Source organism: Poecilia latipinna, unplaced genomic scaffold (assembly GCF_001443285.1).
Source record: "Poecilia latipinna isolate Pla-1442-1.1 unplaced genomic scaffold, P_latipinna-1.0 Scaffold3742, whole genome shotgun sequence".
Classification (NCBI taxonomy): domain Eukaryota; kingdom Metazoa; phylum Chordata; class Actinopteri; order Cyprinodontiformes; family Poeciliidae; genus Poecilia; species Poecilia latipinna.
In genome coordinates, this window is record NW_015116358.1 from 11662 (window position 1) to 31149 (window position 19488).

The window sequence follows — 19488 nt, forward strand, 5'->3', positions numbered from 1 at the left end:
GGCGCCAGCTGTGTGATTGGTCCGCTCTCTGGCTTTAAACGCTTAACGTATAAAAATTCCTGTATTTTAGAAATTAATCTGCTCCGCCAGTGAAACGCTCAGCTCAACAGAGATGCTTGCAATCTGGCTTTAAAACAAAAAAGAAAAGAAAAAAGAATTAAGCAATTTAAAATATATATATATTTCCCTAAACCCATAAACAAGCAACGCTTAGCCTGGCTAGTAAAGCATGGCAGGTGCCAGTCTTATAATACACTGGGGGAAACCCTAAACTTACTGAAACACTTATTTAAATGTCATATCTGTTTACAGTGCCATTCAGTTTAAGAATCTTATGTATAGCATAAATTAAAATAAATTCAGGATATGCTGCTAACACAGGACTATAATATTGAATTGAATAGAATTCAGACTTAATGACTAAATAGACTGTGGATATTACTTTCCCATGTATTAAATACATTTGAATATTTATTGAAATAACTATGCATTTAATTCATACATTTCAACTTTTATGTACATTTTTACCTTATGTATCTTTCTTATATGATGTTGTATAAATAAGTCATACAAATAAGGAAAATGCCATGCATTATGTAAAAAAACAGTTTAATTCCTTTTTTCTCTATCTTTTAGCTTCTGACTACAGCGATGCTGCTCGATTCAACTTCAGCTCTTCTCCTCCTAAGCGTCCTCCTACATCACTCCTCTGTTCTGTCCTGTCGGACTGGGACCCAAACAGAGTGTGATGCTGCTCCTTTTGTACCAGGACACAATCTGGTGGGGGAAGGTTTTGATATAGTCAGACTACAGAGAAAAGGAGCTTATGTGATGGATATGAGGACTTACCTGAGCCCCAACAAAACCTGTGTTCTCTGTCCCAACCCTCTTCAAGACGATGTCCTCCAAAAAGTAATGAAAGATGCATAAATAAATGGCTGCACATCTGAGTTGAGGGATTAACATTAATGCCAACTTTTCTTCATTTTAAGCTTCCATCTTCTGTTGTGGACTGGCGTGCCATCAGTCGATGCAGTGCTGACATCTTCAGTAGTCATCACACCTCTGCTAGGTAGAGTATTTAGACCGAATTGTGAACACTGTAAACATCGAGTCACATAATTAAATTAACAATTACAGGATATGTTTTTACATGTTACAATTACATGTTCCAATCAGCAGTGTCTGTTTATTTGACCTTTATGTTGTTAGACCAACACACAGTGGATAATTCTGAAGTAGAAGCTAAATATGAAAAATGTGGTGTGCATTGATACTGATATTCTGATACTTATTAATACATTCAAGTACAACCAGTTGACTTCTTAGGTCACCCAAAATAAATTTATAATTCTTTAAAAAAATAAATAAAATTCACCTTTATTCTCAGCTAAGTTTACAGTTATGGTTAGAAACAGCATCATGAAGACCAAAGCCTGTAGCAGAGCACTGATCATGTTCTGCAGAACGGGGGCAGCCTAATGTACTGTAAACCATTTGGGCCACATTTAATTGTGTCTACTATCTTCTAGTGTGTTATTAAGGCAAATATTCATTTTATTAAGTTGTAACTCTTTGCTAAAAATATTTGCGCAGAATTTATTGTGATGTTTATTAAATTAGCAAATTATAATTTTTGTTCTAATCAAGTTGAATCAAGAATTTTAATTATTCAAATGTAATATAAGTATCTACTTTAACTTGATAAGGTGAGTGAAAACAATACAGAAATGTGTGTTCTTTAAGTAGGTGAAGGCCGTTTTTTCTTGCATATTGTGAAATTATTATTTGGTTTAAATTCCAGTATTAAGTTGAATCTCGCAGTTCAAGTTTAATACGCTAACAGAACTTAGCGTATTAAGTTCTGTTAGAAAGTTACAAGTTTCCTTGTAACTTTTATGAGTTACAAGGAAACTACAAGTAGGGCCTTGCTCTGTTCTGCGTTCTGTCCCCCAGTGTGAGTCTGGCCTTTGTTAGCTTGATTTGCATAGGGAAGTGATAACCACATCCTGCAAGCCCTAACCAAGGTAGGAGACAGGAACCAAAATGTGGAGTAAAGAGGACATGAACCAAATGGTTGTTAATTGTATAACTTTATCCCGGGACAGGAACTGGGGTTACAGATCAATCAAAGCTGTTTGCTTCAAAGCGGTCATCTTTCCTCTGTAACTTCAATAAAACTTCGTATGACTACTGGCCTTAAAACCAAAGGCTGAGCCTGCTCTCAGCAGGGTGGGGGTCAGGCCACAGAGCACAGTGAGACAGCCATTGGGTGGGGGCTATATAGTAGGAGACAAAGACAAAGAGACTAAAGATCTCACTGGGATTGCCTTTGGGTAACTCTGTATGCATGTTTGGTGCTTGAAGTGGAACTCCAAGATATATTTTGTACTGTTTAATAAACCTTGGTTGATTTTAACTCGCTGACTCTTCTGGGATCTCCTGCATCAGCGAACCTTAACTGGAGATCTCCAACAGTATTAAAATAACAATAGTTAAGTCCACAATTTCACTAAACTAGAAAGTTTAACTACCTAATTAAAATGTATAGATGTTTAATAATGATTTCTTCCTTTAAAATGTGCCAACAGCTCTCTTGTTCAGGCTTACTCATCCCAAGACAACAATGATTGGACGGTAAGAAACATCTCAAAGTTGAACATTTCCGAATATTTTCAATGCAGCCCTGAGTTTTGAAAACACAACCCTGATAGAAACCTTGCTGTTTGCTTTTTTTTCTTTCACCATTTCATTTCAGTTCATATGTGCTCTTCCAAGAATTTTATTATCTTTTTAGTTTGCATTCAGTTAGAACTGAAGTGATTAGAATAGTGATAATAAAAATATGGCCTCTTGTTTAACACCTTTTTGAACTACATGTGTTGTCTTTATTTCATCAGGTTGGCCTGGATGTTCCAATAGATCCGGGGTCTGGCAAGTTAGATGTGGAAGGAACCCGCTCCAAAGCCTACAAGTTCGCTTTAGAAAGGAGCCAAGAGGATCGCTACACTTTCAGCATACACAGTGTAGCCTGCAGCCATTATGGGTAGGATGGAAATTAAACTTTTCTCATTGAGTTCTGACAGGTCATGGTTATTGAAATGATTGTGCAATTTTTGTCTTGGTGTCTAGTTTTCGTATGTCAATCCGACCTTCCTTAAGCTTAGAGCTCAAAAAGCATTTAGAAATCCTTCCAAGTCACTACGACTCCTCCACTAAGAATGACTACGACGAGTTCATACACACCTATGGCACACACTTCTTCAAACTGGTGAGAACGTTCACACGCGCACACCTTCTGACTTAGTTACAGACATTGATCTGCAAGGAAGCGTTTTAAAGAACTTCATACCTTATTTAGGTTCATCTTGGAGGGCGCATGAGACGACTGACATCTTCACGAAGCTGTTTGTCCTCCCTGAATGGGTTAACCTCAAGTGAGGTAATAAAATGCACAAAACAACAGATTTTTGCACAACCATGTATGGTACTTCCATGATTCTAACACCTAATGATGAGTCAAATGTGACAGCTAGATTCTTTTTTACTTTGATTTTTCTAGTGGGCAGAAGAATGCAGTGTTCTGGGTGATTGTCTTGATGCTAGTACCTGGGAGCAATCACTGGTCAACAGCCAAATAATTGTCTGGGGTTTCTCAACTGTTTAAGAGTAATTTTGATGTGCTGATTACACAAATCGCACTGGCTTTGCCACCTTAGTCAACTTTCTGAATTAAGGTACATATTACGCTGGGATGAAGTCATGATGGCTGATTACTGTTGGACTCTGAAGAAAGATATCCCTGCTGAGGAGCATACAAGGCATTCAAAGAAACGGAAGTTCATGCCCTTAGTTTTGCATGAACAATGAAGACATAATTTTCAATGTACATGTACTTACCCTCATCAGCGTTTATTACTCAATTTACACAAATCCAAGTTTGTATCATTTAATTAATACACACTGTTAGAACTTTTTTTTTCTCCTGGAACATTTTTTAATGAGAAATATTAAAGTAAATAAACTGATAATGTCACAAAAATGTTATCAATTTAGTCAGAAGACTAGATTTTTCTAAATCAAATTAGAATAAAACCCTGACCTGATTGTCATTTTTGGATTCAGTGGTGTAAAACAGTCCTAATTCAGTTAAAAAATATATGTTTTTGTGACTCAGTGTGATGATGGTCTTAGTGTCTGACTGGTGTTTAGAACCAGAAAGCTACTGAAGAGCCAGTCACTGATGAGGGACATTGGACAAAGATGGCCAACCTGTCCTGATGTAGTCTTAATGGTATTTTACCCTAAATTACAGCAACTTATTTTTATTGTGGTTTTCTTGTCTTTCTATGAGTTAGTTTGTAACCATTTTGTCTATGTAATACAATTTATTTGTTGACGATTTAGCACAGTATATTGAACAGGCATATGACTATTACAACATGGTTTTAATGACAAATTTTAGATATTTGTTGAGTCGGTAAGTAATAGGTTTCTTTACATTGAGATAAGGGATTAAATAAGTGTTCATTTCTCCCTGCTCCTTTTCAGAGAGAAAAATAGTTGTGAACTAATTATTTTGTTATTGGTTATGTATGCACATGTTCTCTCTCTTACTGATTGCTTGTTTTCTTGTTTTTAAAAACCTTTTTGAAATAAATAAATCAGATTAATCAAATCAAATATTTTTAATTCTAAGTGTGTCATGAGGAGCAAACAACATGCTATGTCTCAAATTATAACATTCTTGATTCAGGCCACGTGTGTTTGCATATTGTTTTTGTGAACTTATACCGGTTGGCCAGTATGTGGCACTGTGTACAGTCACATATAAAATTACATTGATGTTTCTTCGGCTGCACTTATATTATTGCCAAATGAAGTTCATCACTTCCAACAATCTACTTTAAGCATTTTTTCATGTTTTTTTTTTTTTGTGTTTTTTTTTTGTTTTGTTTTGTTCATTTTAATTTCTAGGGTTTTCTACTTGAAGGTATTCTTCTCTGCTTGTGTCTGGCTCTTTATGCAAATGTCTGGTGTGGTGCAGATTTTTTTTTTTTTTTTAAATCTCTTTACTGTTCTTTCATCAAGGTCCACAACTGTTTATCTATGGGTGTTGCTGTTGGCTTGGGGAAGGTGAAACTCCCTACCGCTGTGAAAGCCTGCAGTAATGTCCTACAAAACCAGGACTCCTCCACTAACTACACCTCTGGTCTCCACCACCACCACACAGAGATGTCAGGAGGAAATGGTTGGGTGGGGGAGTTTTCACTTTACCAAAATGATTCCAAATCCTACCTGATCTGGCTAAAGAGCCTGAAAGAACATCCAGATGTTGTTTCGTACTCCCTTCGACCTCTCTATCAGCTCGTGCCAAGCAAGGTTCAAAAGGCAGCAGTGAAAGCTGCTATTGAGCAGTATTTGAAGGACAATGCTGTGAAGAAATCTCCCCCCGAACCACGCTGTGAGGGTAAAATTCCTAATTTGGCCTCTAACTGCTGCCCTCTGCAATCATCAAGGGGAACACTAGTAGTTACCATTCTTCGAGGCTACAATCTCAAAGGAGATCTTTCTGATGAGACTGAAGGGTGGGTTGATGTGAAGGTTGAAAACGAAGACCTCATGAAACCTGACAAGCACACCTTTTATATGGCTCCTCTTTCCTTCACAGCTATGTCCAGGTATTTTATGGTACCACGAGGCGCACCACCCGCATGATCGTATCCAACAATCCAAAGTGGAACGAGGATTTTAATTTTGGAAAGGTCAGTAAACTTTATCGTCACAAATTAGCTAAAAAACCTCAACTAGAGATAAACTGATCCATTTACTCTGCTGATGCTGAAGAACTTAGAGTTAACACCAGCATTAAGTTTTGCGAAAGTAAAAATGTAATTACCAGAAGTGAGGAGAATTGGGTTTTTATGCATCAGTCTTGAAAGAAAGCTGATCCGTTCATTGGTGCCACCAATGAATGGCAAACAATTTGTTACCAAACATGGCACATTAGGTGGAAATATCATTTAATAGGAGAAATATGCTGTAATTTCCATTGCAACTAGATGATGTTAAATTATTGATTATGAACTAATCTGTCCTTCAACTTGTTGCTCACATGAACCAGCAGCCACAATAACAAGAAAAGAGCACCTCCCTTTAGGCCCGACTCGTTCTTGTTTCGCTTCTCAGAACCAACCTGGGTGTCTGTGGACATGCGGCTCCCACAGTCACTGCTCTGCTTAACCTGTTGTTGAGACAGGAAGTGCTGACCCTCTCTTATTGCTTTTTCAAATAAATCATGAGCATAAAAACTTGGCTTTCCAAACAACAAATGTACAAAATGAACCTTCAATGTCAAAGAAGAAACTTTTTGCCCAATTCTTTTCTCTGTCCTACTGATTGCTTTTTTTTTTCTTGTTTTTAAAAATCTGTTTGAAAGGAATCAGTCAAATTAAATAAGAGTAATCAAAGTATACAATGATATGTAATGCAGACAAACAGCATATTGTGCAGGCAAAACATTCTTCATGTTTTGAGATACTGGGTCAGCACCTGCATGAAAAGAATTTGGTTTTACTTGATTTATGCCTTCATGAGGCCATTTGAAGCAACTTTCAAAGTGACCGGGCGCATTTCAAGTTGTGTGTGGTCGAGTACAAATAACAGTAAAAACAGAAAAAAACCTGAAAATATTTGAACAGAAACCAACACATATATTGTGTAAACAGACACAGCCTAGCTGATGTATATCATATCTTGTGCTGTTGTGTTGTAACAAATCCCCCGTCTACACAGGAGATTGCACACACTCAGCAGAGTTTGTTTAATTATTATATAAACATTTAAAACCCAGAATAGTAACAGCCTTTCCTATTCAATGCGAGCAAGGACAATTTGAATGAAATAAAACAAAAAATGATCAGACACGTCAGCTTAGGAGTGCAGATGGGAGGGGCATGCTATATGTAATAAACATAAATCAGCTCTTCCAATAGAATTTGTTTTTATTGTTTCCGTCACTCTTGGAGTCCTTCATAATAAACAACACCAAACCAAATCTGAAACACAGTCTCCAAAACCCATGTGTTTTTGCTTTATAAGTTCGGGTAAAGTACATATGGACTATGGACTTTTTACAAACAAATTAAAATATAAATACATACAAGACAATCTTGTACATATAATAATACAAACCCTTCATTTTTTATTTCATTAAGTCGTGTTATTCTCTTTAACTTTTTCTTTTTTCACAGGATACTTTATTTCATTGTGATGTCACAGTATTTTGGCTAAGATCGCACTGCATTTATCAACTTTTGAGATGCATGGAAAAGAGTTTTATTTTCTATATCACATTAAAAAGTTGACATTGAACTGGAAAATATGCATCTGAATGATCCTCCATTCAAATTTTCTCTTGAAGGTTGACACAACCCTGGCTCTGAAAATTGAGGTTTGGGATCAAGACTATAAAAATGACGACCTTCTCGCAAAGTGCGAGGAGTACGTGAGCCAGGGCACTCACACTTTCACGTGCAAAGGAAAGTATGGAAGAGTTGATGTTATATACACGCTGAAATGTGACCCGTATCTGACTGGAGAAAAGTGCAGCCGTTATCATCCATCTCCTTAGTGACAGGAGATTGATGAGTTTTGGGAATGAAAGCATTTCATTTCATCATGTAACATTAACTCACTAAATCTGATAGAAACTCATAATTTAGACTTAATCGTTTAACTTTGTTAAAGTTAAATGTGTATTTATCATACAATGAAAAAATTCAAGATTCTGTGTAACATTTAATCACAAGAAATAACAATGCTTTAATGTATGCAAATTGTATTCCCTTTCATGACAATAAAATTGTTGAAATTGCTACGAGTTGTTGACTTTATATTTTCAACAGATCTTGTATAATTAGTTGTAGAGACGTAATTATGGATTATGACTTATTTGTGTTACTATAAAGTGTGTTGTTGTGCAGTAGCCAATCCCACACTGTTCGCTTACGAATCAGGTCTGACTACCGAGCAGCTCTCCATCTAACGGGTCTGGAAAGTTCCTAAACCAATGGAGTCTTACTCTGACTAGAATTACTGGAACAATCTATTTAAGCTGGTGTCGAGAGAGACTCATCTAGCCAATTCACTACCTACATTCCAGATGTTACAACCTTTTTCAGTTAGTGGAGCAATCTGCTGAGTAGCCTTCCAGCTGCGTATCCCCAAAAACCACACCTGTTAATGGTAGCTCAACGAGCACTTGTTATTGGGCTAGACTTATTTTAGTAGCTAGACATAAGCTCCAAGGGTGTTATTTTTAATAATCTATAAGGTAACCGTGCAAAATACCCTCTAATCTCTAGAAGCATGTGCCATTACTTTTTACAACCATTAAAAAAACTCAAAATTGATAGATAACCACATTAATTTGATTGTCCACAACTTATCTTAGAATTTTTTATACTTTGTTTAGCAAACTTTAAGCAGGGTCAAGCAACAGTAAGAATTTTAACAATCAAATATACATTTAGAAATTGCATACTAATCAACTCTCTATCCCTAACTATTGACACTATTATTATGGGAGGCTTTGGGAAGCAGCTCACTCATACACCAGATGATAGGCAGATCCCTGCAACAGGTGACCTTGCAGTCTGTGGTGGAAGGTTTGCTTTGTCTCAGCAAAGCATTCTGAATGGAAAATAAAGGATGTTGACGTTGCCTTCTGATTTCGTCAGCTTACCATCAGGTGGTGAAGTCTTTGTCCATCAGCCAAGTCTGTAGCTGGTATGGGGCTCCTGTTCAGGAAGAGTCACAGGGACAGCTGTCAGATCTGGAGCCATGGATGAGGGCAGTTTGCTTCTCTCCTTAGATGCGATGCAGTCTTAGGTTTCCCATTGGTCTTGGGTACGGTCCTCTGTAGATCTTCAAACTGGATTTGTTGTTGAACTCGACATCTGGCGTGGAGAATAAGCGGCTTCTTCCTTGTTCCAAGGGTTTTATACTCTCTCATCCCATGGTTGTGTATTGCAGACACTATGTGACTCCTTACTCGTATGGCCAGATGCTTCGTGACCTTTCACTGGTACCGTTCACCATCCCTTGTTGATTCAGTTCGACAAGGGATGAACTGAATCATCCCTTGTTGATTCAAGGGATGATTCAACGATCATCCCTTGATGATTGTTGAATCATCAACAATCATGATTGTTGAATGATGGCTAGATGATGGCTAGTTCATCTGGACTAGATGGCTATTCAGATTTGCTTTTGCTGAAGTTTTCATTTCCTTTTTTTAACCTCTGGGAACTTATCCTTTTCTGCATTCCTATTTACTTATAATGCAAAGGTTACAAGGCCTCCCAGTACATCTTATGATCACATCTAATACATTTACAACCACTTTCCATTTTATTACAACCAAAGTAATCAACATTCGATAATTATTTAATCAGTACATTAATCAATACATTATGTACAACATTGGTTATTGACTCTGTGTCTCTATTACCATTATTTGTTACCTTTAAATCACTTGGGCCCATTTCACTTCTGTAAAATGGAAACCATGTTTATTTCACAAAATACTAAACTTTTAATCACCAATCAAAGAATAATTTATTTTCAATTATCAAATACCAACTGTCATGTATGCAAATTCTACATGAAACTGGAGAGATCTCAATATGCCAGTTTGCACAACAAGTGGCACATTAAAGTCTATTAACTTTAGTGAGCTATGTAGTTCCCTAACAACTGTCTATAGCTTTATGTCCAACTAAAATAAAAATAAAAAATTTACACAATTTTCACATGGTTTGCTTTGTTAGAAATGGCAAAGATGTAGTTACACTACAGGATGTGTCACAAAACTATATGGTCAAGACCTTCTGTAGCAGCAAAGAGGAGAACAAGGGGACATATCAACCTGATCATTGTTTCCTTACAGTTTTATGGTTAGAAACAAGAGGTGCTGATTAAATTTGTTGATTGACATGATCTTCCATCATCTATTCATGTTTGAAAACAGTGAAGTCATCTCATGAGCCAGAATGTTCAATGATTTTTTTTTTAATTAATATTATTTATCACTTAAAGGTCCAGGCACAACAGTTTCACAGTTTTCCTTTAGAAGACCTTGGCCTTAATCCTACTGGAAGACAGAAAGGAAAAAATATCATCTTTCCCTTCTGGCCTGCCATGATTTAGAAAAGTGTCGAGGTAGCTCAAGATCATCCTGTTTCTCCATGCTGGACATTTTGGTTTAGCAGTAACAGTACATAAAATTACGTATAAAATAGTATGTAGTATGTGAGCCACAATTGTTGCCATTTTTGGTGGATACAGGAGATACCTATTCCACTATGAATACTGTCATTCACATGAACTTTCTGATCGAACAGATCAGTGGTTGTTTTCTCAGGGGTGCAACGGACTCTGCCTGTCACCACACTTTTGCACATAATTGTGCATTGTTTATACGCATGGACAATTTCTGCTGAAGCAATTGGTGGAGGTACTGGCTGACAGCCGGACACAACTGAACACGCCAAGATTTTATCTTCTTCTCACTTTGGAAACCTTGAATCCAAGCACTTGTATCCTATGGGCTGGCTTCTGACCTTTTTCCATGCCACCCTGTTTTAGCACCTAATCAGACTGAATGGTTCCGGGAGCCGTTTGAAACACATTTAATAGGCAGAGACTGGACCGTGTTTTTCTCAGGACATTTATGTGGCTCCCGTGGCTGTTGCTGCTGCAGTGTGTCTGACTTAGGATCACTTAGCTTAGATTAGCATGCAACATGAAGCTGTGCCACATATTTCTTTGGCTCTGCACCCTGGCCCACAGGCTAGGGAATTGGAAGGTGTAATAAAATGCTCCCTGCAGATTTCAGACTGACAGTATACTGATGCTCCTCTTGTATTGAGGCCACACGAAGCTTGTTATCACATTTAGTTAGTACAGTATGTAAATTTAAACTGCAGGTTTAAATTTGCATACACTCATTTACACTCATTCATCCATTTATTTAATAAATTTATTTTGTTTTATTAATTTTATTGTTTAAAACATCATCCCTAGTTATTTTTGTTCAAGAGCAGAAGTTTTACAGAATTAGAGCTGTGTTCTACGTGACTGTTTTTGTACCGGAAGCAGCGTCAGTTGTAAATTTGTAACTAGAAGAAGAAACTATTTAACAGTTTTTCTGTGCACTAATGCCCGGCTGCTGCACAGAGAACAATTCCAAGACACTACACACAGACTGGGTCAAATCTAGTAGCCGAAACTAAAGAAGAACTCCTGTCTGCTTTATGAGTGCAACACAATTACTGAATTAAAATACTTAAATAAATTTCAATCGCCATTGTCTTGTTCCCTTATTGAAAGAAGCTAAATTTAAAATTGCTTTTTATGCGTTTTTCTGACGTGATGTTCAACAATTCCTTCATTGCAGTTCCGGTAAAACTTTTTATTCTACCGTAACAAAATGTTCCAGTAGAACTGTTTGTTCTGTTAGCATAGATACTTTATACAGAACACTACCAAAATAAAACCTCAAACTTTACCAGCAGTTACAAGAAACAAAGTAACTACATTCAATTGACCTTTACACAATGTTCTGTATGAATCCTTATATCTCCAGGGCTGCTGCTTTATAAACCACAGTTCTCAGCTCAGCACACTTAGAAACATTGCTTGTTTCAACTTCTTTTCAGTCTGCTGTGGAACAGGTAAGACTTTTTAATATGCAGTGTATCTTTGTGTATAATACACTGCAGGATTAAAAATATTGTGTGTTTATTGAGTTATTAAAAATTGTTTATAGAAGATATTTTTCTCATGAATTTATTGCAGATTTCTGGCTGATCCCTGATAACAAATCCATTAAAAATCCTGACCTGACAATTTTGATTTTGGCCTATATAAATATTTTTGTCTGAAATCTTGCTAAACATAGGAAGAAAGTTGATGAGTTACCAACAGTGGGGTGACTATTGTTAACTAAAAACATTTAGACATGATCTGCTGGGCCGGTCTGCTAGTCAAACCCCTCTCACAGCAGAGCAGAAGGTAGCAGTTGATTTAAATACCTTTGCCAAGGTAGATAAAAATGGTGGATAAGATTGGCTTCACATGTAAAAATCGCCTGATTACCGATTTCCTAAAATTAGGGAAATTGACACAGATAAATTGGATGGGTGATAAGTCAGTGCACCCCTAGAATTTATAATTTCACTGGTATTAATGTGGTGGAGGTTTGTGGCTGTTTGTTCAAATCAAAGATCTGTGGATCTCCAAAGCTGAATTTGTTGATTGTTCATTGCTGGGAATCAGAATTCTGGAAACCAAAAATGTTGTAGCAACCTCACAAGGTGATATCAAAATTATTGGAAATCAGAACTCGCTTCGACGTTTGGCTTATTTAATTACTACAAATTGTAATCCATAATTTATTATTAATTAATAAAGCCAAGCTCAATTTCTAATGAGGGAATGAAGAAACTTTTCACACAAGTTTCTTTACTGACATGCTTATTTCTAATCGAGTCTCAGAATTTATTAACTAAATAACCCAACTTTACAGCTGAATTATTCTGTGAATAACTTATTTCTACTGGCATGTAACCGAACTACTGATAAGACAAAAGAAATATATAGAATAATAAAATGGGAATGAAATCAGATTAATGAATGAGCTTCATTGTTTTCTTCACAAATATCTACTGGCTGAAACTTTGTGTGTTATCTAGAACTCTTTACTAATGTTTCACCATCATTAACTGCTGCATTTAAATATTTATTCAAACAATTACAGATTTAATTCATACATGCATTTGAACTTTTATGTACATTTTTACATATGCATCTTTGATCAGTCATTTTTTTTTTTTTGCATGTGTTACCATAACCCTTATAAAGCCCATGTTTATGACATAACCAGTCATAAATATTCATGAATGTTTAATCGTGTTTATGACAGTGTCATGTCAGGCTTATGCACACCCCTTCAAATACAGTGTTAACTAACTTTCTTATATGATGATATAAAAATAAATCATAAAAATAAGAAAAATGCCATGTACTATGTAAAAAACAGTTTAATTCCTTTTTTCTCTATTGTTTTGCTTCTGACTACAGCTATGCTTCCCGATTCAACTTCAGCTCTTCTTCTCCTAAGCGTCCTCCTACATCACTCCTCTGTTCTGTCCTGTCAGATCGGGACCCAAACAGAGTGTGATGCTGCTCCTTTTGTACCTGGCCATAATCTGGTGGGGGAAGGTTTTGATATAGTCACAATGGAGAGAAAAGCTGATGTGATTGATGTGAAGACTTACCTGAGCCCCAACAAAACCTGTGTTCTCTGCACCAACCCTCTTCAAAACGATGCCCTCCAAAAAGTAATTAAAGATGCATAAATCAACAGCTGCACATCTGACTTGAGGGATTAACAATAACGTGATTTTTCTTCATTTTAAGATTTCATCTTCTGTTTTGGACTGGAGTGCCAGCAGTCAATGCAATGCTGACATCATGAGCAGTTATCACACCTCTGCTAGGTAAAGTGTTTAAACCTCATTGTGAACACTGTAAAAGTAGAATAGCACGATTAAACTAACAATTACCATATATATATATATTTTTTTTTCTTTTCTTTTTTTTAACGTTACTATTACATGTCCCAAGCAGCAGTGTCTGTTTATTGGACCTTTATGTTGTTAGACCAACACATAGTGCATAATTCTGAAGTAGAAGCTAAATATGAAAAATGTGGTGTGCATTTATACTGATATTCTGATAATTATAAATATATTCAAGTGTAACCAGTTGACTTCATAGGTCACCCAAAATAAATTTATAATTCTTAAAACAACTAAATAAAATGCACCTTTATTCTCAGTTAAGTTCACAGTTAAGGTTACAAACAGCATCATGAAGACCAAAGTAAAACAAAAAATGTGGTAAAGTTTGAAGCTGAGTTAAGTTGTAACACAAAATCCCAAATTTGGGACAAATCATGGAGCACGTCTAGTCTGTCAGTTTAAAGATATCAAAGCTATGGAGGGAGTCTGAGGTTGTGTATTTACTTCTCTTTGCCTGTAGAGCACTGACCCTGTTCTGCAGAGCGGGTCAGCCTAATATACTGTAAAACATTTGGGCCACATTTAGTTGTGTCTACTATCCTCTAGTCTTTAAGTGAAATAAATTTAGTTTTAGATTTTAAAAGGGATGAATAAACTAGAGTTTATAGGTTAGTGCTAAAAACACTGACAGAAGAAAAACACAGGAATGGGAACTATTTCCCAGAATGCTTAGAGGCATGTTTTTGTATTCTCAGATTGACGTGTGTTACATTGATCTGACTCTGATGTGTTATTAAGGCAAATGTTCATTTTGATAAGTTATAACTCTCGGCTAAAAGTTTTTGAGCAGAATTTATGTTGTTTGTTGTTGTTTATTAAATTCATTAGTAAATGATAATTTAGTTCTAATCAAATTGAAACAAGAATTTCTAATATAAAATACGTAGTTACATTAACTTGATAAGGTGAGTGAAAATAATACAGAAATGTGTGATGGAAGTTTTTTTTTTTTCTTGTATATTGTGAAATGATTATTTGGTTCAAAGTCCACTATTAAGTTAAAACTCACAATTCAAGATTAATGCGCTAACAGAACTTAAAAAAAAATAATGTTTAGACAACTTGTCTCTTCTTGGTAAATCATCTTCAAGAACTTAAAATTATGAGTTAAAACCTAAACAATTTTCTTATTGACTTTAGTCGCACTTCAAAGCAGAAGGTGGACTTTCATTTTTAAGTCGAGCCACCTTCAAATATTTTATGGTGTAAACCGAAGTCAAAAATGTTCTCCCTAGTCAAACCATTTCTGTTTGGAGAGAGGGGTTGGTTGCATAGTTCACACATCATGTCCATTTCACTTTGTCTGTTGCAGCAGGACAACTTAACATTTTAGTCTGTGCATATAAAAACCTGACTCTGACCCTAAACCCGACCTAAATTCAAGTCACTCCTCAGTCCTAAACTTAGTCAAAGACAGCACTTCTTATGGGGACTTACAAGTCCTAAAACCCACACACACATATATTCACACACAGAAAGGGACATGTGATCAAGAACCATCCTGCAACAATGAGAATCACTTTGACTGTGAATAACTATAAATAATTAATTAGGAAAATTATGAACAAACTAGAACTTTTGATTAAATTACCAAGTGAAGAAAACTGGCCAATACAAATCCATTCACTAAATTGTAATATTGAAAAGTCCATTTGTTTCAGAAGATTTTGTTGTGATCTGTTTTCTGTGTATTTATTTTGAGGTTTTTCTGTGTCTGTTCCCCTGAGTCTCTGTGTCTTCCCTGTTGATTGATCCCAGCTGTGTCTCGTTTCTTTGATTAAGTGTATTTAGTCCCACCTGTTGTCTTTGTCTCTTGTTCGGATCCTCGCTGTGTGTAACCAGCCTGTTTCCCTGTGTGTCTGTTCTGCTGTCGTTCTGTGTCCGTGGATTGTCATTAAAACTTTCATTTTCACTTTCATCCTGGGTTTTGCCTGCGTTCTACCTCACCACCCTCAAACCAAATCATGACAGATTCATCACTAAGTGAAACATTATTTATATAGAATGATTCTACATATATGAAATTTTAAAGAATTTATTTCTCTTATTTGTGAGGATTTTGAACTTACAAGTACTGCAAACTTAACATTGAAAATTTAAATAACACAGCAAACCAATAAAAATATTTTGTAATACAGAAGTGCGGTTAAAATGGTGTTTAACACCTGCTTAGAGTTTATTTTCAAAAGTACTTTTAATCTGAAAACCGAGCCAAATATGGAAGCATTTTCTAATTTATTGAATATAACTGTAGTTTATAAATACCTGCCTAATAAGGCTTAAGTATTAAAATAATAGTTAAATCCACAATTTCACTAAGCTTAACTACCTAATTAAAAATATGAAAATGAACTGTGTAGATGTTTAATAATAATTACTGCCTTTAAAATGTCCCAACAGCTCTCTGGTTCAGGCTTACACATCCCAAGACACAAATGATTGGACGGTAAGAAACATCTCAAAGCTGAACATTTCAGAATATTTTCAATGCAGCCCTGAGTTTTGTAAACACAACCCTGATAGAAACCTAAGTGATTAGAATAGTGATAGAAAAATATGGCCTCTTGTTTAACACCTTATAAACTACATGTGTTGTCTGACTTTCATCAGTTTGGCTTGGATGTTCAAAAAGTTCTGACATCTGGCAAGTTAGATGTGGGAGGAACCGGCTCCAATACCTACAAGTTCGCTTCACAAAGGAGCAAAGAGGATCGCTACACTTTCAGCACACACAGTGTCGCCTGCAGCCATTATGGGTAGGATGGAAATTAGACTTTTTTCATTGAGTTCTAACAGGTCATGGTTTTTGAAATAATTGTCTAATGTTGTTTTGGTGCCTAGATTTATATTATCATCCAAACCTCCCTTAAGCGTAGAGTTCAAAAAGCAGGTAGACCTCCTGCCAAGTTACTACAGCTCCTGCACTAAGAATAAGTATAGAAAGTTCATACAGACCTATGGCACACACTACTTCAGAATGGTGAGAACTTTGGCACACACACACATTGTGAATTAGTTAGACATTTTTCTGCAGGAAATAATTTTAAAGAACTTTATACCTGTTTTAGGTTAATCTTGGAGGGCGACTGAGACGACTGATATCTTCACGAAGCTGCTTGGCCTCCCTGAATGGATTAACCTCAAGTGAGGTAACAAAATGCACAAAACAACAGATTTTTTACACAACCATATGAGATACTTCCATGATTCTAATGCTCAGGAGTGAAAGTAAGTCAATATGGTCCGGTACTGCTTACCGGTAACAGTCTCTGGGTCGGTACGCAGTACCAGGAGAACGGCGCAATAAGGCTGTCAGTCAGAACGGCTGCAGTTTTAGCTAGCAATACGTAGTTTGAAACACGAGTTAATCTGTTTATAAATAGGTTTTTTCTCTCATTCTCATTTCTTATTGTCTCTGAACTGTTCGTGCTGTGTGATGGAGCCTGTACCCCTCCAGCCGTCTCTCTCTCTCTCTCTTTATGCCTCTTTCTTTCTCTCCTCCACCGCCCTCCCGGCGCTCGTAGGTTTCTCAGCAGCCTATAACGTCTGTCTGCTTATTACAAAATGTCCTGATTAAAAGCAAATGGTCTTTATGCATGGAGTTTGCACATTCTCCCTGTGCATGTGTGGGTTCTCTCTGGGTACTCCGGCTTCCTCTCACAGTCCAAAAACATGACTGTCAGGTTAATTGGCCTCTCCAAATTCTCCATAGGTGTGAGTATGTGTGTGCATGGTTGTGTGTCCTGTCTGTCTCTGTGTTGCCCTACGACAGACTAGCAACCTGTCCAGGGTGACCCCACCTCTCGCCCAGCACTTTAGCTGGAGAGGCACCAGCAGCCACACTAAGGGACAAGGGTGTACAGAAAATAAATGGATAGATGTATAGTCCTTTTGTGCAATAAATGTCAGCAAATGCTCATTTACAGTTGTTAACTCCACACGGCAACAATATTAGACATGGGGTGTTTATATTTTTGTTCAGTATAGTTGTGTTTCATGTTATTTTGTTCAGTTAAAACAGCACAGCGCACCTCGACAACAACTGCTTATTGACTTATAAAAGACGGTGCTTACTGATTGGATTGGTTTGTTTGATTTACAGACTGGAACATTTTACACAGGTGGTTCACAGAGGCATAAAAAATGCTGCTTGAAAAAATGTTTATTGATGTTTATACATGCTAGCTGCGGTGGAAATATTACAAAGAATAATGTAAGCTACTCAAGTAAAACTACAGTTAGTATTTTGATACTTATTTGCAAATAGTACCTCATTAAAATTATTGTCATAGTACCGGCAAGAATTTAAAACTACTTTCACCACTGCTTATATTATTACCAAAAACAAGAAGCTGCAAAAATATGAAGTTGATCACTTCCAACAACCTACTTTAAGTATTTTTAAGTGTGATTTTTATTTTTATTTTTTGTCCATTTAAGTTTCCAAGGATTCCTATATGACTATATTCTTCTCTGCTTGTGTCTGGCTCTTTATGCAAATGTCTGGTGTAAAGCAGCTTTTAAAAAAAATCTCTTTGCTGTTCTTTCACCCAGGTCCACTCCTGTTTATCTATGGGTGTTGCTGTTGGCTTGGGGAAGATGAAACTCTCTAGTGTCCCGAAGTCTTGCAAAAGTGTCCTACAAAGCAAGGACTCCACCACTGGCTTCAGCTCTGGTCTCCACCGACACTTTACAGAGATGTCAGGAGGAAATAGTTGGTTGGGGAAGTTTTCAATTTTCAAAAATGATTCCATGGGCTTCATGAACTGGCTAAAAAGCCTAAAAGAACATCCAGATATTGTTTCGTACTCCCTTCGACCTCTCTATCAGCTCGTGCCAAACAAGCTTCAAAAGGCAGCAGTGAAAGCTGCTATTGAGAAGTATTTGGAGGAAACTGCTGTGAAGAAATCACCCAAAGAACCACAATGTAGGGGCTATGCTCCTGATTTGTCCTCTAACTGCTGCCCTCTGCGCGCCTCAAGGGGAACTCTATCAGTAACCATTGTTCAAGGCTGGGATCTATTTGGAGACGATCTTTCAGTAACTGATGGGTGGGTTGATGCAAAGGTAAAAAACAAAGATTTTATGGAACCTGATGAACACACCTTTTATATGGCTCCTCTTTTTGTTCACAGCTATGCTAAAATGTTCTATGGTTCCATACAACACAGGACCAAAATGATCGAATCCAATAATCCGAAGTGGAACGCTGAGTTTAATTTGGGCAAGGTCAGTAAACGTTATCATCACAGATTAGCTGAAAAAGCTCAACAACAGACAAATTGATCCATTTACTCTGCTGATGCAGAAGAATTCATAGAGTTAATACCAGCATCTATTTTTGCAAAAATAAATATTAGATTACCAGAAGTGAGGAGAATTGGTCTTTTATGCATCAGTCTTGAAAGAAAGCTGATCAATTCTTTGGTGCCACCAAACTAATTTCATACTAAACATTTCATGTTGGGTCAAATATCATTTAATATCAGAAATGCATTGTAGCTTCCATTGCAACTAGATGATTTTACATTTTAAATCATGAACTAATTTGTCCTTCAACTTGTTGCTCACATGAACCAGCAGCCACAATGACAAGAAAAGAGCACCTCCCTTTAGGCCCGACTCGTTCTTGTTTCGGTTCTCAGAACCAACCTGGGTGTCTGTGGACATGCGGCTCCCACACTCACTGCTCTGCTTAAGCTGTTGTTGAGACAGGAAGTGCTGATCCTCTCTTATTGCTCTTACAAATAAATCATGAGCATAAAAACTTGGCTTTCTAAACAACAAATGTACAAAATGAACCTTCAATGTCAAACTAAAAACTTTTTGTCCAATTGTC

The 19488-nt window shown here is 36.7% G+C and overlaps 2 protein-coding genes across 2 annotated transcripts in view; both read left to right on the forward strand.

Moving 5' to 3' along the window:
* The first annotated feature begins 602 nt into the window (after nt 1-602).
* LOC106941556 (perforin-1-like) lies at nt 603-7880 on the forward strand. The gene is made up of 9 exons (XM_015024617.1): nt 603-912; nt 993-1072; nt 2592-2637; nt 2901-3046; nt 3133-3271; nt 3362-3442; nt 5092-5588; nt 5672-5765; nt 7424-7880. Exons 1-9 carry the CDS (start codon nt 652-654, stop codon nt 7631-7633), a joined length of 1554 nt encoding a protein of 517 aa, XP_014880103.1. The 5' UTR covers nt 603-651; the 3' UTR covers nt 7634-7880.
* A 3718-nt stretch (nt 7881-11598) lies between these two features.
* LOC106941557 (perforin-1-like) overlaps nt 11599-19488 on the forward strand; it is a 12163-nt gene continuing 4273 nt past the window's right edge. The window contains exons 1-9 of the mRNA XM_015024618.1: nt 11599-11738; nt 13147-13406; nt 13486-13565; nt 16050-16095; nt 16260-16405; nt 16491-16629; nt 16718-16798; nt 18204-18700; nt 18785-18878. Coding sequence (XP_014880104.1) covers nt 13149-13406; nt 13486-13565; nt 16050-16095; nt 16260-16405; nt 16491-16629; nt 16718-16798; nt 18204-18700; nt 18785-18878 — 1341 coding nt within the window. The 5' untranslated portion in view covers nt 11599-11738; nt 13147-13148. The remainder of the gene's footprint in view (nt 11739-13146; nt 13407-13485; nt 13566-16049; nt 16096-16259; nt 16406-16490; nt 16630-16717; nt 16799-18203; nt 18701-18784; nt 18879-19488) is intronic.